Source organism: Trachypithecus francoisi, unplaced genomic scaffold (assembly GCF_009764315.1).
Source record: "Trachypithecus francoisi isolate TF-2019V2 unplaced genomic scaffold, Tfra_2.0 Lachesis_group12, whole genome shotgun sequence".
NCBI lineage: Eukaryota > Metazoa > Chordata > Mammalia > Primates > Cercopithecidae > Trachypithecus > Trachypithecus francoisi.
Window position 1 is genome coordinate 11,425,507 of NW_022681457.1, and position 19,905 is coordinate 11,445,411.

The window sequence follows — 19,905 nt, forward strand, 5'->3', positions numbered from 1 at the left end:
TTTCCCAGGTTCACACCATTCTCCTGCCTCAGCCTCCCAAGCAGCTGGGACCACAGGCAACCGCCACCATGCCCAACTAATTTTTTTGTATTTTTAGTAGAGACGGGGATTTCACCGTGTTAGCCAGGATGGTCTCGATCTCCTGACCTTGTGATCCGCCTACCTCGGCCTCCAAAGTGCTGGGATTATAGGCATGAGCCACTGCGCTCAACTTTTTTTTTCTTTCTTTCCAGATAACTCGATGCAGGTTTATGTATCATAAGATCTTAATACAGTTCAAGAATTTGTAAACATGAAACAATCACCACAGTCCAGTCTTAGGACTTTCCTATCACCCAAAAAAATATCCTTCAGGAAAGACAAAAGAACAAGGTGGAGAAAATTGGCCTGTTTTATTTTTGCATAATTTGGAATGATCTTAAAATTACTGTCCCTGAAACTGTTACTGTAATGAATGATACTTAGACTTCTTTCCAGTGTTAAACCGCTCTTGCTTTCCTGGAATACATGTGACATAAGCAGCATTACATACCTTTTGATACACTTCTGGACACAGTTTGCTGATGAATCACTTCGAATTTGGCGTCTGTGTTTGAGTGAACCGGTCTGTAATCTCTTCATGTACTTTGTTTGCTTTTTTAAAGTTGAGAGAAAACTCACATATCATAAAACTTATCCTAATACAATTCAGTGTTTTATGTATTAACAAAGTTGTGCCACGATCACTGCTATCGAATTTCGGGAAATTTTCATCACCCCAGAAAACCACATACCTATTAGCCGTCATTCCCCCACACCCAAGCCCTGGAACTCAGTCATCTACTTTGTGTCTGATTTTTGCCTTTTCTGGACCTTCCATGTAAATGAAACCGGATGCTTTGTTGTATTTTGCGACTGGCTTCCTTCATTTAACATAATGCCTTAAAGATTTGTCAATATCATAGCCTGTTTCAGGACTTCATAACTTTTTACGGCTAAACAGTATTCCAGCCGGGCGCAGTGGCTCACGCCTGTAATTCCAGCACTTTGGGAGGCCAAGGCGGGCGGATCATGAGGTCAGGAGATCGAGACCATCCTGGCTAACACGGTGAAACCCCGTCTCTACTAAAAATACAAAAAATTAGCCGGGCGCGGTGTTGGGCACCTGTAGTCCCAGCTACTCGTGAGACTGAGGCAGGAGACTGGTGTGAACCCGGGAGGCGGAGCTTGCAGCGAACCCAGATCATGCCACTGCACTCCAGCCTGGGCGACAGGGTGAGACTCCGTCTCAACAAAAAACAAACAAAAACAGTATTCCATTTATGTATATAAAACACTTCTTGTTCATTTATCACATGATGGATTGGACATTTGGTTTTTTTTGCTATTATGAATGATGCAGCTATGGATTCTCATGCGTGTGTTTGTGTAGATGTGTTTTCGATTCAGGGAGGTGTATACCTAGGAGTGGAATTGGCGGGTCATATGGCAACTATGTTTAACTTTTTGAGGAACTGCCAAACGGTTTTTCTAAAGTGACTGCACCATTTTGCATCCTCACCAACACCTTAATGAAAGCTACAGTAATGTTTGCTCCTCTGTTTTTTATTGTAACCATCCTAGTAGGTATGAAATATGCACTGTGGTTTTGATTTGAATCTCCCTAATTATGTTCAGAATCTTTTCATGTGCTAACTCGCCGCTTCTGTGTCTTCAGAGAAATATATTCAAATCCTTGGTCCATTTTTAACTTTATTATATTGTTGACTTGCAATACTTTACTAAGGTTCTATCCAGATTAGAGACGTGATTTAAAATATATATTTCCCTGTTCTCTGGATTGTCTTTTCACACTCCTGATGCTGTCCTTTGAAGCATAGCAGGCTTTAATTTTATGAAGACAAATTTATTTCCTTGATTGATTGTGCTTTTGGTGTTATCTTTAAAAAATTACTTAACCTGGCTGGGCACAGTGGCTCACGCCTGTAATCCCAGCACTTTGGGAGGCCAAGGCGGTGGATCATGAGGTCAGGAGATCGAGACCATCCTGGCCAACATGGTGAAACCCCATCTCTACAAAAAATTAGCTGGGCATGGTGGCACATGCCTGTAGTCCTAGCTACTTGAGAGGCTGAGGCAGGGGAATCACTTGAACCTGGGAGGCAGAGGTTGCAGTGAGCTGAGATCGCACCATTGTACTCCAGCCTAGTGACAAAGCAACACTCCATCTTAAAAAAAAAAAAAAAAAAAGGGCTTAACCCAAAATCAGAAAGTCAAAATCAGAAAGTTTACACCAATATTTCCTCTTAAGGATTTTGTAGTTACAGCTCTTAAAAACATTTAGGTCTTTAAACATTTTGAGCTAATTTTGTATATGGCATGAAATAGAGGGCTCAACTTCATCCTTTTGTGTGTAGATAACCAGTTCTCCATCAATATTTATTGAAAACACTATTCTTTCTCATTGTCTATATTCTTGTCTAAAATCATAGATGTGTGAGATTACTTTTAAACTTTCAAGTCTATTCCGTTGATCTCTATATCTGACCTTATACCTGAACCACACTGACTTAATTACTGTTGCCTTATAGTTTTGAACTCAGTGTGATTCTCCGACTTGACTTCAAGATAGGTTGGCTATTCTGGGTCTCTTGAATTTCCATGTGAATTTTAGTATCAATCAGCTTTACAATTTCTGCAAACAAGGTAGCTGGGATTTTGATAAGATTGCATTATGTCATGTAGATTAATGTTGGGTATATGACACAGTAACAACATTAAGTCTTCAATGGACACAGGGTGGTCTTTCCATTAATTTAGGGTTTTCTTAATTTTTTTCTGTTATGTTTGTGGCTTTCAGGATACAAGTCTCTCATTTGTCAAATTTATTCTGAAATATTTTGTTCATGCTATTATAAGTGGAGTTCTTTTTTTGTTTGTTTGACAGAGTTTCACTCTTGTTGCCCAGGCTGGAGTGCAATGGCGTGATCTCGGCTCATTGCAATCTCTGCCTCCTGGGTTCAAGCAATTCTCCTGCCTCGGCCTTCCAGTAGATAGGATTACAGGAACATGCCACCACACCTGGCTAATTTTTTTTGAATTTTTAGTAGAGATGGGGTTTCACCATATTGGCCAGGCTGGTCTCAAACCCCTGACCTCAAATGATTCGCCCTCCTCAACCTCCCAAAGTGCTGGGATTACAGGCATGAGCCACTGTGCCAGGCCAAGTTGTTCATTTTATTTTGTTTACTGCCAGTGTATAGAAATACTTTTGATTTTGAATAGTCTGATCTTGAATCCAGGGCTTATGTTACTGGCACACTCTGCCCTGGCGCTGAGCCAGTGGTTCTGTCCTCTAAACTGGTCAGAAAATTAAATATGGCAAGGCTAAGTTTATCTGGGGTGACCAACATCTCTGATTTGAATAATATACACAGTATGTTTGTGTTTCTTCTTCTCCCTTCTCTTTTGCAGGAATTTCACAAACTGTGCAACAAGAGAGTGCCACAGCTGCAGAGACAAAAGAACAAGGTGAAGGAAATAGATTTATTCATTTGTTGCCCTCTTGGAAGAAAGTTGGGTGCGAGAAGTCCGTGCAGTTCAAATGACTGGGAAATCTACTTTCCCTTTCTTCATTCTCATTTGTCTCTGGTGTGTGAGTCCCTTCCCTAAGCGATCTTGGGATCAGCACCATGGACAGAAACGTGCAGGTTCTCTGATTATTTACACTACTGTTTTTTGATTTTTAACTGAAAAATAAGAATTGTATATATTTATGGGATCATGAGGCTTCAATACATGTATATATTGTAGAATGATCAAATTGGGGTAACTAGCGTATCCATCACCTCAAATATTCTTTGTGCTGAGAAAATTTTATTTATTTTGAGACGGAGTTCAGTTCTTGTGGCCCAGACTGGGGTGCCATGGCATAATCCGGCTCACTGCAATCTCCGCCTCCTGGGTTCAAGCAATTCTCCTGCCTCAGCCTCCCGAGTAGCTGGGGCTACAGCAGTGCGCCACCATACCCAGCTAATTTTGTATTTTCAGTAGACACGGGGTTTCTGCATGTTGGCCAGGCTTGTCTCGAACTCTCGACCTCGGGTATCTGCCCGCCTCAGCCTCCCAAAGTGCTGGGATTACCAGCTTGAGCCACCGCGCCCAGCCATGCTGAGAACATTTAAAATCCTCTTTTAGCTGTTTTGAAATATACGTTGTTATTAACCAGTCACCACTGTTGTGCAGTAGAACACCAGAACTTACTCCTCCTGTCTAGCTGTAACTTTGTACCCATTGACTAATGTTTTCCACCTTTCCCAGTCCACTCTCTGCCCCACCAGCCTCTGGTAACCACCGTCCCACCCTCCAATTCTGAGTTAGATATTTTTAGGTTCCACATGTCAGATCTGCTGGTATTTCTCTGTGCCTGGCTTACTTCACTTAACATAATGTCCTCTAGGTTCCTCGACATTGTAGCAAATAACAGAATATCCTGTGTGTTTGGGCTGAATAACCCATTGCGTATATATACCACATCTTTTTTGAAAGGGATTCTCGCTCTGTCACCTAGGCTGGAATGCAGTGTCACAATCTCAGCTCACCACAACCTCCACCTCCCGGGTTCACGCTATTCTCCTGCCTCAGCCTCCTGAGTAGCTGGGGCTACAGGCACCCACCACCATGAGGCCCGGCTAATTTTTGTATTTTTAGTAGAGATGGGGTTTCACCGTGTTAGCCAGGATGGTCTCAAACTCCTGACCTCGTGATTCACCCACCTCGGCCTCCCAAAGTGCTGGGATTACAGGCGTGAGCCGCCGTGTCCGGCCAAAATCCTTTTCATTTCTTTCAGGTTGTTAGTTGTGACCCTCTTTCATTCCCGACTGCAGTAATTTTAGCCGTTTGGTTTTGTTTTTTTTTTTACTTGGTCAGTCTGGCTAAAGGCTTGTCAATTTTGTTCTTTTCAAAGAACAAACTGCTGGGTTTGTTTTCTCTATTGTATTTCCATTCTGTATTTTGTTTACTTCGGTTCTTTATTCCCTTTCTCTGTCCGTTTTGGGGTCAGTTTGCTGCACACTAACCCCAAAGGGGGTTCCTTCCTGCTTTAAGGTGGGAAGTTACGTTATATTTCAGATCTTTCTTGGGTATTTATAGCTATAAATTTTCCTTTATGAATCCCAGCACTTTGGGAGGCCGAGACGGGCGGATCACGAGGTCAGGAGATCGAGACCATCCTGGCTACTACGGTGAAACCCCGTCTCTACTAAAAATACAAAAACTAGCCGGGCGAGGTGGCGGGCGCCTGTAGTCCCAGCTACTCGGGAGGCTGAGGCAGGAGAATGGCGTAAACCCAGAAGGTGGAGCTTGCAGTGAGCTGAGATCTGGCCACTGCACTCCAGTCCGGGCGACAGAGCGAGACTCCGCCTCAAAAAAAAAAAAAAAAAAAATTTTCCTTTATGCACAGCTCTATCTACACACCATAATACTGCTGTGTTTTGTTTCCACTCATTTCAAAGTATTTAATTCCCTTCTGTTTCCCTGCTTTGACCTGTTGAGGATCATATGGCTTCACTTCCATGTATTTGGAAATTTTCAGATTTTCTTACTGATTTCTCATCTTATTTCATTGTGTTAAGAGAGCATACTTTGTATAATTTCAAAGCACATCAACTCGAAACATGTTTTATGCCTGATGGATCTATCTTGGAGAAGGTCTGTTTGCAGTTGAGAAGGGCATGTTTTCTGCTTCTGGGTGGAGTATTCTCTTGATATCTGCCTCCACCGTCTTCCATGTCGGTACATAGCATCGCTATATGCCTGGTCATTTACACCAAAAGCTTAGTCATTTTTTTTTTTCTGATTTGGTTTTGAGATGGGGTCCCACTCTGTCTCCCAGGATGGAGTGCAGTGGTGCAATTTTGGCTCACTGCAACCTCCGCCTCCCAGGTTTAAGCAGTTCTCGTGCCTCGACTTCCTGAGTAGCTCTATTTTTTAATATTTCTTTTCTCCACCTTATATCTAGCAAATCAGAAAATCACATGGTCTCTACCTGTAATATATGACCCATTTGTTCACAGTTCTTCCCATCTGCTGTATTTAAAGGCATTTCATTTACATCTCAAACATAATTCATTTTTACATACAATCCATTTTTCATACAATAACCAAGGTGATCTAAAAATTTACATCTGTAACTTTACTCCCATGCTTTAAAATCCTTAAATGGTTTTTATTCTGTTTGTGATTTTTTTGAAAAAAAAAGATAATTTTTCTCTAATTTACAAGACAAAGACCACCCTAATGATTATTCTTTAAAATGGCAAATCTATTCTCATAGATCCTAAGAGGAATTTGTATTTAGCCTCACATGGTAACTATGTCCTGATAAATATATATAGTGGTTATTCTCAGTCAGTGGTAGCTACTATGTGCCACAGGCTGTGCTATTACTCTACTAAATCATGTCCACAGCAACTCGACAACGTAGGAATAATTTCTTCACTTTTGTAGATGAACATCCAGAAACATGTAACCTCAGTAATTGATGAAGATCTTACAAGTAGTATATGACAGTTCACATTTGAATCCTGTGTCTGACTCAAATCCTTAATTCTTTTTTTAAGAGACAGAGTTTTGCTGTATTGCTGAGACTGCAATGCAATGGCTATCCACAAGCACGACCGTGGCACACTACAGCCTCAAACTGCTGGGCTCGAGTGAGCCTCCTGCCTCAGTCTCCCAAGTAGCTGGGACTACAGGCATGTATCACAACATCTGGCTCTAAGATCCTAAGATCCTTAATTCTTAACTGTAGGTTTCACTCCTTATTTAATTTTTGTATTCTTATTTTTTTGAGACAGGGTCTCGCTCTGTCACCCAGGCTGGAGTGCAGTGGCACGATCTCAGCTCACTGCAACCTCCGCCTCCCGGGTTCAAGTGATCCTCCTGCCTCAGCCTCCTGAGTAGCTGGGATTACAGGCACATGTCACCACGCCTAGCTAATTTTTGTATTTTTTTAGTAGAGACCGGGTTTCATCATATTGGTCAGGCTGGTCTTGAACCCCTGACCTCAGGTGATGTGCCCGCCTCGGCCTCCCAAAGTGCTGGGATTACAGGCGTGAGCCACCAAGCCGACCTACCCCTCATTTTAATAACTTGTGCAAGGCTCTCCAAGGAGAAATGAGCCTGGGACTCTCACCCTCAAGCCTTGAATTAGTGCTCATTGTACTAGCACACTCTGTCTTCTAGCTGAGCCAGTGGTTGCCATGCTTTAAACTGGCCAGAAAACTAAATATGGCATGACTAAGCTTATCTTGGGGGTGTCTGACATATCTGATTTGAATAATAAACATAAGTATGTTGGAATTCATTCTTTTGCAGAAATTTCACAAGCTGTGGAACAAGAAGGTGCCACAGCAGCAGAGACAGAAGAACAAGGTGAGGAAAACAGATTTATTCTTTGGTTGCCCTCCTGGAAGAAAGTTGGGTGAAAGAAGTGTAAGTAGTTTAGTTGCCGGAGTATGTAGTTTAGATTGCCTTTCTTCATTCTCATTTGTCTCTGGTGTCAACCCCTTCCCTTCATGCTCTTGATCTGTCCCATGGATAGAGCTACACAAGTTCACTATGATTATCTACAGTCAGATACTATGAAGACAAAATTCTAAAGAACCCATAATTCTAGAGGACTCGAGTCAATCACAGCTTTGTTTGATGGATGCTAAACATATGGCCAAGAGTAGTAAAGTGCTTTCTTCAAACTTAAGTGGCAGTAATTATTTTCTTAATTCCTTCTATCAACTAATATGTACATGAACACCTGCCTTTGAAGAATTGTGATGGAATTACAGTGGTAAGAAAAACATGCCTTACCTTCATGACTTTTTTTTTTTTTTTTTTGAGAAGGAGTCTCATTCTGTCACCCAAGCTGGAGTGCAATGGCACGATCTCGGCTCACTGAAACCTCTGCCTCCCGGGTTCAAGCAATTCTGCCTCAGCCTCCCGAGTAGCTGGGATTACAGGCGCCTGCCACCGTGCCCGGCTGGTTTTTGTATTTTCAGTAGAGATGGGGTTTCACCATATTGGCCAGGCTGGTCTCGAACTCCTGACCTCGTGATCTTCCTGCATTGGCCTCCCAAAGTGCTGGGATTACAGGCGTGAGCCACCAAGCCGACCTACCCCTCATTTTAATAACTTGTGCAAGGCTCTCCAAGGAGAAATGAGCCTGGGACTCTCACCCTCAAGCCTTGAATTAGTGCTCATTGTACTAGCACACTCTGTCTTCTAGCTGAGCCAGTGGTTGCCATGCTTTAAACTGGCCAGAAAACTAAATATGGCATGACTAAGCTTATCTTGGGGGTGTCTGACATATCTGATTTGAATAATAACATAAGTATGTTGGAATTCATTCTTTTGCAGAAATTTCACAAGCTGTGGAACAAGAAGGTGCCACAGCAGCAGAGACAGAAGAACAAGGTGAGGAAAACAGATTTATTCTTTGGTTGCCCTCCTGGAAGAAAGTTGGGTGAAAGAAGTGTAAGTAGTTTAGTTGCCGGAGTATGTAGTTTAGATTGCCTTTCTTCATTCTCATTTGTCTCTGGTGTCAACCCCTTCCCTTCACGCGCTTGATCTGTCCCATGGCTAGAGCTATGCACATTTACTGTGATTATCTACAGTCAGATATTATGAAGACAAAATTCTAAAGAACCCATAATTCTAGAGGACTCGAGTCAATCACACAACTTTGTTTGATGGATGCTAAACATATGGCCGAGAGTAGTCAAGTGCTTTCTTCAAACTGTTTCCTGATTTTCTTTCTACCCTCTCTGACTTCAGAATATGGAGGTGACAAATGGGACTACAAGAGTCACGTGGTGACCAAATTTGCCGTGAAGGAGGATGTACGTTGTGGTTTTGAAAAAACTGCTGACTGGCCAGAAATGCAAATGTTGGCTGATGCTTTTAATTCAGACCAGTGGGGCTTCCAGCCTCACACGGTGGTTCTACACGGAAAGTCAGGAATTGGGAAATCAGCTCTGGCCAGAAGGATCGTGCTGTGCTGGGCACAAGGTGGACTCTACCAGGGAATGTTCTCCTACGTCTTCTTCCTCCCCGTTAGAGAGATGCAGCAGAAGAAGGAGAGCAGTGTCGCAGAGTTCATCTCCAGGGAATGGCCAGACTCCCAGGCTCCAGTGACGGAGATCATGTCCCGACCAGAAAGGCTGTTGTTCATCATTGATGGTTTCGATGACCTGGGCTCTGTCCTCAACAGTGACACCAAGCTCTGCAAAGACTGGGCTGAGAGGCAGCCCCCGTTCATCCTCATCCAGAGTCTGCTGAGGAAAGTCCTGCTCCCTGAGTCCTTCCTGATGGTCACCGTCAGAGACGTGGGCATAGAGAAGCTCAAGTCGGAGGTGGTGTCTCCCCGTTACCTGTTTGTTAGAGGAATCTCTGCAGAACAAAGAATCCACTTGCTCCTCGAGCGCGGGATCGGTGAGCATCAGAAGACGCAAGGGTTGCGTGCGATAATAAACAACCGTAAGCTGTTCGACCAGTGTCAGGTCCCTGCCGTGGGCTCTCTGATCTGCGTGGCTCTGCAGCTGCAGGATGTGATGGGGGAGAACATCGCCCCCTTCGGCCAAACGCTCACAGGCTTGTACGCAGCTTTTGTGTTTCATCAGCTCACCCCTCAAGGCGTGGTCCGGCGCTGCCTCAACCTAGAGGAAAGAGTTGTCCTGAAGCGTTTCTGCCGCATGGCTGTGGAGGGAGTGTGGAATATGAAGTCTGTGTTTGATGGTGACGACCTCATGGTTCACGGACTCGGGGAGTCTGAACTCCGTACTCTGTTTCACATGAATATCCTTCTCCGAGACAGCCGCTGCGAGGAGTTCTACACCTTCTTCCACCTCAGTCTCCAGGACTTCTGTGCCGCCTTGTACTACGTGTTAGAGGGGCTGGAAATCGAGCCGGCTCTCTGCCCTCTGTTCGTTGAGAAGACGAAGAGGTCCATGGAACTTCAACAAGCAGGCTTCCACATCCACTTGCTCTGGATGAAGCGTTTCTTGTTTGGCCTCGTGAGCGAAGACGTAAGGAGGCCACTGGAGGTCCTGCTGGGCTGTCCCGTTCCCCTGGGGGTGAAGCAGAAAATTCTGCACTGGGTGTCTCTGTTGGGTCAGCAGCCCAATGCCGCCGCCCCAGGAGACACCCTGGATGCCTTCCACTGTCTTTTCGAGACTCAAGACAAAGAGTTTGTTCGCTTGGCATTAAACGGCTTCCAAGAAGTGTGGCTTCCGATTAACCAGAACCTCGACTTGATAGCATCTTCCTTCTGCCTCCAGCACTGTCCGTCTTTGCGGAAAATTCGGATGGATGTCAAAGGGATCTTCCCAAGAGATGAGTTAGCGGAGGCATGGCCTGTGGTTCCTCAATGGTGAGTACCCCAGGCAATTTTATCCTATGCCTTGTGCTGAGCTCGGTGTCCCTACTGCTGGGACTTGACAGGACTTCCAGGAACTTCAAGGTCCCAGATAATCCTTTCAGGATGAGTTGCCCAGATGTCCAGCTGGCTAAAATGCCAGGACCCGAATCCAGCTCATTGTCCATAACTGGGAAAGGTCTTTCAAAATACAGGGCCCTGCCCAAGACTCTAAAGGAAAGGATCTGGAGTTGAAACCCAGGAATATGTGATTTATTTTATTATTTTTGAGACAGAGTCTCACTCTGTTGCTCAGGCTGGACTGCAGTGGGGTGATCTTGGCTCACTGCAAACTCCACCTCCCAGGCTCAAGCGATTCTTCTGCCTCAGCCTTCTGAGTAGCTGGGACGACAGGCACACACCACCACACCCAGCTGATTTTTGTAATTTTAGTAGAGATGGGATTTTGCCACGTTGGCCAGGCTGGTCTCAAACTCCTGACCTCAGGTGATCCACCGGCCTCAGCCTCCCAAAGTGCTGGGATGACAGGCATGAGCAAGCTCCTCCTGTCAATGTGATCACTCAGGTTTGTGGACTGCTTGTGTGGTATGGAGTCCAGGTCGTGCTGTCCAGTACAGGGTTCTGTGATGGAAATATTCCATGTGTCTTGTCCAGTAAGACAGTCACCAGCCTCATAAGCCTGTTGAGCATCTGAAATGTGGTGAGTGAGACTTTGGAGGTGAAACTTATCTTACTCCATTTCAACTCATTTGTATTTTTTTGTTTTTTTTGAGACAGTCTCACTGTGTCGCCAAGGCCGGAGTACAGTGGAAGCTCACTGCAACCTCTGCCTCCCAGGTTCAAGTGATTCTCTTGACTCAGCCTCTGGAGTAGCTGGGATTGTAGGCCGCACCCACCACACCTGGCTAACTTTCCTATTTTTTGTAGAGACGGGGTTTCACCATGTTGGCCAGCCTGATCTCAAACTCCTGACCTCAGCCTCCCAAAGTGCTGGGATTACAGGCGTAAGGCACCGTGCCTGGCCTCATTTGTATTTAAATAGTCGCACGTAGCTAATGCTTACTGAATAATGCCGGTCTAGAAAACATACTTTGCTGGACCATCTCAACGTCATCCTATGACCCAGAACACAGCAGCGAAGAATGTGGACAGGCTGGGTGGAAGAGGCTTGCTCGAGGCCAGGTTTTTGAGACCCGTCTGGGCAACAAAGTAAGGCCCTATCTGTGGACAGGCTGGGTGCAGCGGCTCATACCTGTAATCCCAGCACTTTGGGAGGACGAGGGAAGAGGATTGCTTGAGGCCAGGTTTTTGAGACCAGCCTGGGCAACAAAGTAAGGCCCTGTCTCTACAAGAAAATTGAAAACTAGCCAGGGTAGAGGTGTGTGCCTGTGATCCCAGCTCCTCAGGAGGCTGAGGCAGGGAGATCACTTGAGCCTAGGAACTGAATGCTTCAGTGAGTTATCACACCATTTCACTCCAACTTGGGTGACACGGTGAGACCCTGTCCCTGGAAAAAAAAAAATGAATAATAAAAAGAATGTGGACATTCCCTCGTGGTCTAGTTGTTAGGAAAATCTTTTTTAAAAAGTGAAAGTGGCCACCCATCTGCTAATATGTGAAGCCCAGATCTGCTACTTCCTGGTAGTGTGACCTTGGGCAAGTTACTCTGCTGCTCTGTGCCTCAGTTTCCCCATCTAAAACAGAGGTCATGGCAGCTACCTCTCCAGTTGTCAGGAGACAGTGTACACAGCTGCAGCACTCAGGTACTGGGCCTGGCACTTACTAACAGATGTCAGCTAATGATACTACCAGAGCTAAATGGAGTGCTGGTGTATATGGTACACTGGGCAAACCTGGTTTTAAATTTTAGCTTTGCCACTAACTGGCCCTGTTGCCATTGACGATATGGGGGAAATGGCGCCAACCTCACGGGTTTAAAACAGCATCGGATTCTCAAGTGGGGCTGGGCATGCTGACTCATGTCTGTAATCCCTACACTTTGGGAGGCCGAGGCAGGTGGATCAACTACTACAAAAATTAGCCGGACACGCTGGTAAGTGCCTGTAATCATAGCTACTAGAGAGGCTGAGGCAGGAGAATTGCTGGAACCCAGGAAGGAAGAGGTTGCTGTGAGCCGAGATGATGCCACTGCACTCCAGCCTGGGCAACAGAGTGAGACTCTGTCTTAAAAAAAAAATACCGGGCGCAGTGGCTCACTCCTGTAATCCCAGCACTTTGGGAGGCCGAGGTGGGTGGATCACCTGAGGTCGGGAGTTCAAGGCCAGCCTGACCAACATGGAGAAACCCTGTCTCTACTAAAAATACAAAATTAGCTGGGCGTGTTGGCACGTGCCTGTAATCCCAGCTACTCGGGAGGCTGAGGCAGGAGAATCGCTTGAACCCGGGAGGCGGAGGTTGCGGTGAGCTGAGATCGTGCCATTGCACTCCAGCCTGGGCAAAAAGAGCGTAACTCCGTCTCAAAAGAAAAAAACAAAAAAAAACACCTCACATGAAACAGGTCCAGCACACCACCTGGTGTGTGCTAAGGCCTTGATAACATGGCAGCTACCCTTGGTTGGAAAACAATTAAGTACAGATGCTTGCTTTGTGAGAGAAGAGCTCATGTCAGTGCAGACAAAGATTAGCTTGCCCGTTATGTTCTTTTGGCAATCAGGGGAGTTACAACCTGGGCAGTTTTCCTGTAGATGGACTGAAAATGTACACGGCGACAAGGCTAAGCACTGAGATGGGAAGTTTGCATGTCATAAAAAATCACAGCTACTTGTGTTCACAAACCCTGTGCTACACTTACCATTCACTTTTTTCTGTTTTTTTTTTTTTGAAACAGTCTCCCTCTGTTGCCCCATACTGGAGTACGGTGGCGTGATCTCGGCTCACTGCAACCTCCATCTCCTGGGTTCAAGCAATTTTCCTGCCTCAACCTCCTGAGTAACTGAGATTACAGACACACAGCACCATGCCCGGCTAATTTTTTGCATATTTAGTAGAGACAGGGTTTCACCATGCTGGCCAGGCTGGTCTCAAACGCCTGACCTCAGGTGATCTGTCCACCTTGGCTTCCCAAAGTGCTGGGATTACATGCGTGAGCCACCACGCCCGGCTGTATTCACCTTTTTCTTTGACAATAATTGTGTGTATTTATGGGGTACACTGTCATAGCTTGGTACATGTATATACACTGTAGAATAAATCAAGATAATACATCTATTATCTTACCCTATGTGTAACTTTTTGTAGTGAGAATATTTTAAAACTACCCTTTTAGCAATTTTAAGATACACATTATTAACTACAATCACCCTGCTGTGCAGTATGTCACTAAAACTTACTCCTCCTAACTGAAATTTTGTATCCTTTGACCAGCATCTCCCGAGTCCCTCCCTTCCAGTCTCTGGTAACCACCATTTCACTCTCTGCTTCTGTGGGGTTCATGTTCTTAGATTCTACGTGTAAGGAAGATCAGGCAGTATTTGTACTTCTGTGTGCCTGGCTTGTTTCACTTAATGTCCTCCAGGGTCATCTATTCATCATTTTTTTTTTTTTTTTTTTTTTGAGATGGAGTCTCTGTCACCCAGGCTGGAATGCAGTGGCAAGATCCTGGCTCACTGCAACATCTGCCTCCTGGGTTCAAGCAGTTCTGCCTCAGCCTCCTGGGTAGCTGGAATACAGTTGCCCACTACCACACCCAGCTAACATTTGTATTTTTAGTAGAGACGGGGTTTCACCATGTTGGTCAGGCTGGTGTCGAACTCCTGACCTTGTGATCCTCCCGCCTCAGCCTCCCGAAGTGCTGAGATGACAGGCGTGAGCCACCGCGCCTAGCCTTTGTTTCTTTTATTCTTCAGGGCAAACCCATGAGGTTAGCTCCCTGTTCACAAACGTAGGAAGGTATAAACTCAGATAGGAGATGATTGCCAGTGGACGGGAGACTAATTGCTCCAATTTTTAGGTGTACAATACAATATTAACTACGGACACAACATTGTACAGCAAATCTCTAGAACTTATTCATCTCACATAACTGACACTTCACAGCCATGGAACAATAACTCCATCTCCCCGGCTCTCCAGTCACCTGGCAGCCTCCATTCTACTTTCTGCAGTTTTAGATATTTCAGAGTAGAATCATGAGCCGAGTGTGGTGGTGGCTCACACCTGTCATCCCAGCACTTTGGGAGGCCGAGGTGGGTGGATCACCTGAGGCCAGGAGTTCGAGACCAGCCTGACCAACACAGTGAAACCCCGTCTCTACTGAAAATACAGAAGTTAGCTGGGCATGGTGGCGGGCACCTGTAATCTCAGCTACTCTGGGAGGCTGAGGCAGGAAAATCACTTGAACTTGGGAGGCAGAGGTTGAGCCAAAATCATGCCACTGCACTCCAGCCTGGGCAACAGAGACTCCGTCTCCAAAACAAAGTAGAATCATGCAGTATTTGTCCTTCTGTGACTGGTATAGCTCACCCAACAATATCCTTCAGGTTCATCCATGCTGTCAAAAACGGTAGAATGTCTTCCTTTAAGGATCAGTAATATTCCATTTACGTATGTATAGTCATGGTTTTTTTTTTTTTTTTTTTTTTTTTTGAGACAGAGTTTCCCTCTTGTTGCCCAGGCTGGAGTGCAACGGCGCGGTCTCGGCTCACTACAACCTCTGCCTCCAAGGTTCAAGCGATTCTCCTGCCTCAGCCTCCCGAGGAGCTGGGATTATACGCATGAACCACCACGCCTGGCTAATTTTGTGTTTTTAGTAGAGACGGGGTTTCTCCACATTGAGGCTGGTCTCCAACTCCTGACCTCAAGTGATCTGCCCGCCTCAGCCTTCCAAAGTGCTGAGATTACAGGCGTGAGACACCACGCCTGGCCGTATCGCATGTTGTTTGTCTGTTTGTCCGTGGATGGACATGTAAGTTTTCCACATCTGAGCTGTTATGAATAATGTCAGAGTGAGCACGGGAGACCAAATACCTCTTCTGCATCCTGATCTCAGTTCTTCTGGGCTTATACCCAGAGGTAGGATTGCTAGGTCCTCCAGTAGCTCTATTTTAATATTTTTTTAGGAACCTCTATACTCTTTTCCAAAGCTGTTGCACAGTTTTACGTTCAAGTGGAGCTGGAATTCAAGCAAAGATCTGATGCAGGGCCGGGCATGATGGCTCCCACCTATAATCCCAGCACTTTGGGAGGCCGAGGCAGGGGCAGGTCATGAGATCAGGAGTTTGAGACCAGTCTGGCCAATATGGTGAAACCCCATCTCTATTAAAAATGCAAAAATTAGCTGCGCATGGTGGCGGGTGCCTGTAGTCCCAGCTACTCGGGAAGCTGAGGCAGGAGAGTCGCTTGAACCCGGGAGGCAGAAGTTGCAGTGAGCTGAGATCACGCCACTGCACTGCAGCCTGGAGACAGTGAGACTCCATCTCAAAAAAAAAAAAAATCTGATTCAGGAGCTGGTGGTTCCTAGTCATGCCTGCACACCCCTCAGGTATCAATATGCCCAGGAGGCAGGGTGGACACAGGGCTAGTCTTGCAAAGCATGATGGCAGCTGCTAAGTTGCCTCAGAGTCTCTAAAGCTGCCCTGGTCTCACCTCGATAGCTCGGTCCCTCTCCTCCCACGTGTTGCCACGATTGCTCACCTTAAACTCCATCCCACGAGCCCCTGTTTCTATCCCCCTGATGTAGGATGCAGGGTAAGACCCTTATGGAGGAGCAGTGGGAAGATTTCTGCTCCGTGCTCAGCACCCACCCCCACCTGCGGCAGCTGGACCTGGGCAGCAGCATCCTGACAGAGCGGGCCATGAAGACCCTGTGTGCCAAGCTGAGGCATTCCACCTGCAAGATACAGACCCTGATGTAAGGCTGTCCGCCCCCTACGAGAGAATCCCTTCCCATGACGCTGTCCCAGCTCTCCCCTACTCCTGAGAGAAGACCCTTCTGAAACCCCTCAAGCTCAGCCTGAGGGCATCAGTGCCACCAAAGGTGTAGGAACCAAGTTCCCAAAAGCACAGAGTGGGGAGTTGCTAAAGACCTTGTGTTCGGCCGGGCGCCGTGGCTCACGCCTGTAATCCCAGCACTTTGGGAGGCCGAGGCAGGCGGATCACCTGAGGTCAGGAGTTCAAGACCAGCCTCGCCAACATGGTGAAACCCCAGCTCTACTAAAAATACAAAAAAAAAAAAAAATTAGCAGGGCATGGTGGTGTGTGCCTGTAATCCCAGCTACTTGGGAGGCTGAGGCAGGGGAATTGCTTGAACCAGGGAGTTGGAGGTTACAGTGAGCCAAGATCACGCCGCTGCACTCCAGCCTGGGCAACAGAGCAAGACTCTATCTCAAAACAAAACAAAACAAAAACCTTGTGGTGTTACTGAAGCAGGTTCCTTGACACCGGGTTTGGATGGGTTTGGATGGGTTTGGATGGGTTTGGATGGGTTTGGATGGTTAAAGCTCCTCAAGGCAGGGATGGTTAATACTGCTTCATACACTATTCCCAGTAGCTGGCCTATCACAGGCACTCAGGTATTCATTGCTTTACAAGGAAATACAATTAGAAATTTGCCAGTTAGAGTGGAAGAAGGCTGGGAAGGATAAGTGAGGTCACAACAAAACGTCACCAGCGTTACATGCATCTCCCCTTTCCTGCCTCCTGCAGGTTTAGGAATGCACAGATTGCCCCTGGTCTGCAGCACCTCTGGAGAACCCTCATTGCCAACCGTAACCTAAAATGCCTCAATTTGGGAGGCACCCACCTGAAGGAAGAGCATGTAAGGATGGCGTGTGAAGCCTTAAAACACCCAAAATGTTTGTTGGAGTCTTTGAGGTACGTCTCTGGTAGGGCTTTTGCCTTTGTTTCTTCGTTTTTACTTTTGTTTGAAATGATTACAGAAAGAGGCAAAAATTAAAGAGCTGCAAAGATGAAAAAGTTTTGGTGATGGATGGTGGTGATGGTTGCAGGAGTTTAATGCCGCTGAATTGCACACCTAAATAATTAAAATAGTTCATTTTCGGTTATAAATACTTTATCACAATAAAAAAACTCAAAGTTTCATTTAAAAATATTTATTCTTGGGAGGCCAAGGTGGGGCGGATCACAAGGTCAGGAGATTGAGACCATCCTGGCTAACATGGTGAAACCTCGTGTCTACTAAAAATACAAAAAAAAATTAGCTGGGCTTGGTAGCGGGTGCCTGTAGTCCCAGCTACTCGGGAGGCTGAGGCAGGAGAATGGTATGAACCCGGGAGGCAGAGTTTGCAGTGAGCCAAGAGGGTGCCACTGCACTCCAGCCTGGGTGACAGAGCAAGATTCCATCTCAAAAAAAAAAAAAAAATTATGCAGAGGCAAGGTCTGGTTTGGTTGCCCAGTCCGGTCTTTTTTTTTTTTTTTTTTTTTTGAGACGGAGTCTTGCTCTGTCACCCAGGCTGGAGTGCAGTGGCGCGATCTCGGCTCACTGTAAGCTCTGCCTCCTGGATTCACACCATTCTCCTGCCTGAGCCTCCCGAGTAGCTGGGACTACAGGTGCCTGCCACCACGCCTGGCTCATTTTTTCTATTTTTCTTTTTTTTAGTAGAGACAGGGTTTCACCATATTAGCCAGGATGGTCTTGATCTCCTGACCTCATGATCTGTGCACCTCAGCCTCCCAAAGTGCTGGGATTACAGGTGTGAGCCACTGCGCCCTGCCTCGACAATGCTCTTACAATGAAATCAGTGTGGTACATTGTCGCCTGAGACGGCTTTGCTCCATCAGTGCTTGAGGTCCACCCAAGCAGTCAAGTGTTCCACATTTTCTTCCTTTCTCTTGGCGACAGCCGTTTGATGCTATGGAGTACCACAGTTGAACCATTCCCCTGTCCAGGGACACATTGGTTGGTTGGTTGATTCCGGTTTGGGGCTCTCACTGTGGTTTGTAAGTCCTGGGAAGGTGGTTTGTTCATTAGATTAGCTTGGTCTAGAGATACAACTATTTAATGTTTATATAGTATTCTTTTCCTTTTTTCTTTTCCTTTTTTTTTCTTTTTCTTTTTCATTTTTTTGAGACTGAGTCTAGCTCAGTTGCTCAGGTTGGTGTGCAGTGGTGTGATCTCAGCTCACTGCAACCTCTGCCTCCCGGGTTCAAGTGATTCTCCTGCCTCAGCCTCCTAAGTAGCTGGGATTACAGGTGTGCACCACCACACCTGGCTAATTTTTGTATTTTTAGTAGAGATGGGGAGTTTTACCATGTTGGCCAGGCTGGACTCGAACTTCTGACCTCAAGTGATCTACCTGCTGCACCCTCCCAAATATGGTATTCTGGGACAGACAAGTACAAGCCCTGCTTTGAGCTTTGTTAGTTGGCACATCAGCTAACATCGAAGAATAATAAGAAAGAAGAATTTGCTTTGCACCATGTGTGTGTGTGCCTGGTAACCAGGGAACTGTACTTTAAAAAGATGTAACCCAGGGAAATTGGCCAAAGCATAGATGTTGTCTCAGGACGGAAATGCTGTGCCTGACCTCGTGGGGTTTATCTGGGAACAGATTCGAGGAAGCTACACGCTCACTCTTTTGCTCACTCTCTGTACCACAAGTGCAGAGAGCTGGAGCCTGGATTCAAAACACACAGGGGCAGGGGTATTGTTCTATTCTCTTCACTCCTGTAGTCCCAGAACCTAGAACTGCTCTATTCCTAACACTTGGCCCGTATTCCCCAAAGTATTTACTGTGTAGAGGGATGGGGTGATGAGCTTAAGTCTCTAAACGGTAGACTTTGACATTGAAAGATGGTTTGGGCCACATTGTAGAGGGTTTCTATTCACTATCACATTGAGGAGTTGGAACTTTCCTTTATTCAATAACGACAGACGCTTGATTCTGCGTGTAGTACGACAAGTTCCTGGGATGTGCTGATGAATGAAACAAGAGCCTTTTATTCAATAATGACAGATGCTTGATTCTGCGTGTAGTACAATATATTCCAGGAATGTGCTGATGGATGAAATGAGATTTTTTGTTTTTTGTTTTTTTTTTTCTTGAGACAGAGTCTCGCTCTGTCGCCCAAGCTGGAGTGCAGTGGCCGGATCTCAGCTCACTGCAAGCTCCGCCTCCCGGGTTCACACCATTCTCCTGCCTCAGCCTCCCGAGTAGCTGGGACTACAGGTGCCCGCCACCTCGCCCGGCTAGTTTTTTGTATTTTTTTAGTAGAGACGGGGTTTCACCATGTTAGCCAGGATGGTCTCGATCTCCTGACCTTGTGATCCGCCCGTCTCGGCCTCCCAAAGTGCTGGGATTACAGGCTTGAGCCACCACGCGCGGCCGAAATAAGATTTTTGTTCAATAACGACAGATGCTTGATTCTGCATATAGTACTGTGACATGTTCCTGGGATGTGCTGATGAATGATACAAGATTCCTGCTCTCCTGATGCTCACAGGCCAGCACAGGGAGAACAAAACAAGACAAAAAGAATGATGTGTGCACACACATGGCAGGAGCATGTGTAGGCTTGGA

General features: G+C 46.0%; 1 protein-coding gene across 1 annotated transcript in view; it reads left to right on the forward strand.

Moving 5' to 3' along the window:
- The window catches only part of NLRP5 (NLR family pyrin domain containing 5), a 58,259-nt gene that overhangs the window by 11,551 nt on the left and 26,803 nt on the right, over positions 1-19,905 (forward strand). The window contains exons 5-10 of the mRNA XM_033224525.1: positions 3,454-3,510; positions 7,357-7,413; positions 8,392-8,448; positions 8,809-10,402; positions 16,107-16,277; positions 17,072-17,239. Coding sequence (XP_033080416.1) covers positions 3,454-3,510; positions 7,357-7,413; positions 8,392-8,448; positions 8,809-10,402; positions 16,107-16,277; positions 17,072-17,239 — 2,104 coding nt within the window. The remainder of the gene's footprint in view (positions 1-3,453; positions 3,511-7,356; positions 7,414-8,391; positions 8,449-8,808; positions 10,403-16,106; positions 16,278-17,071; positions 17,240-19,905) is intronic.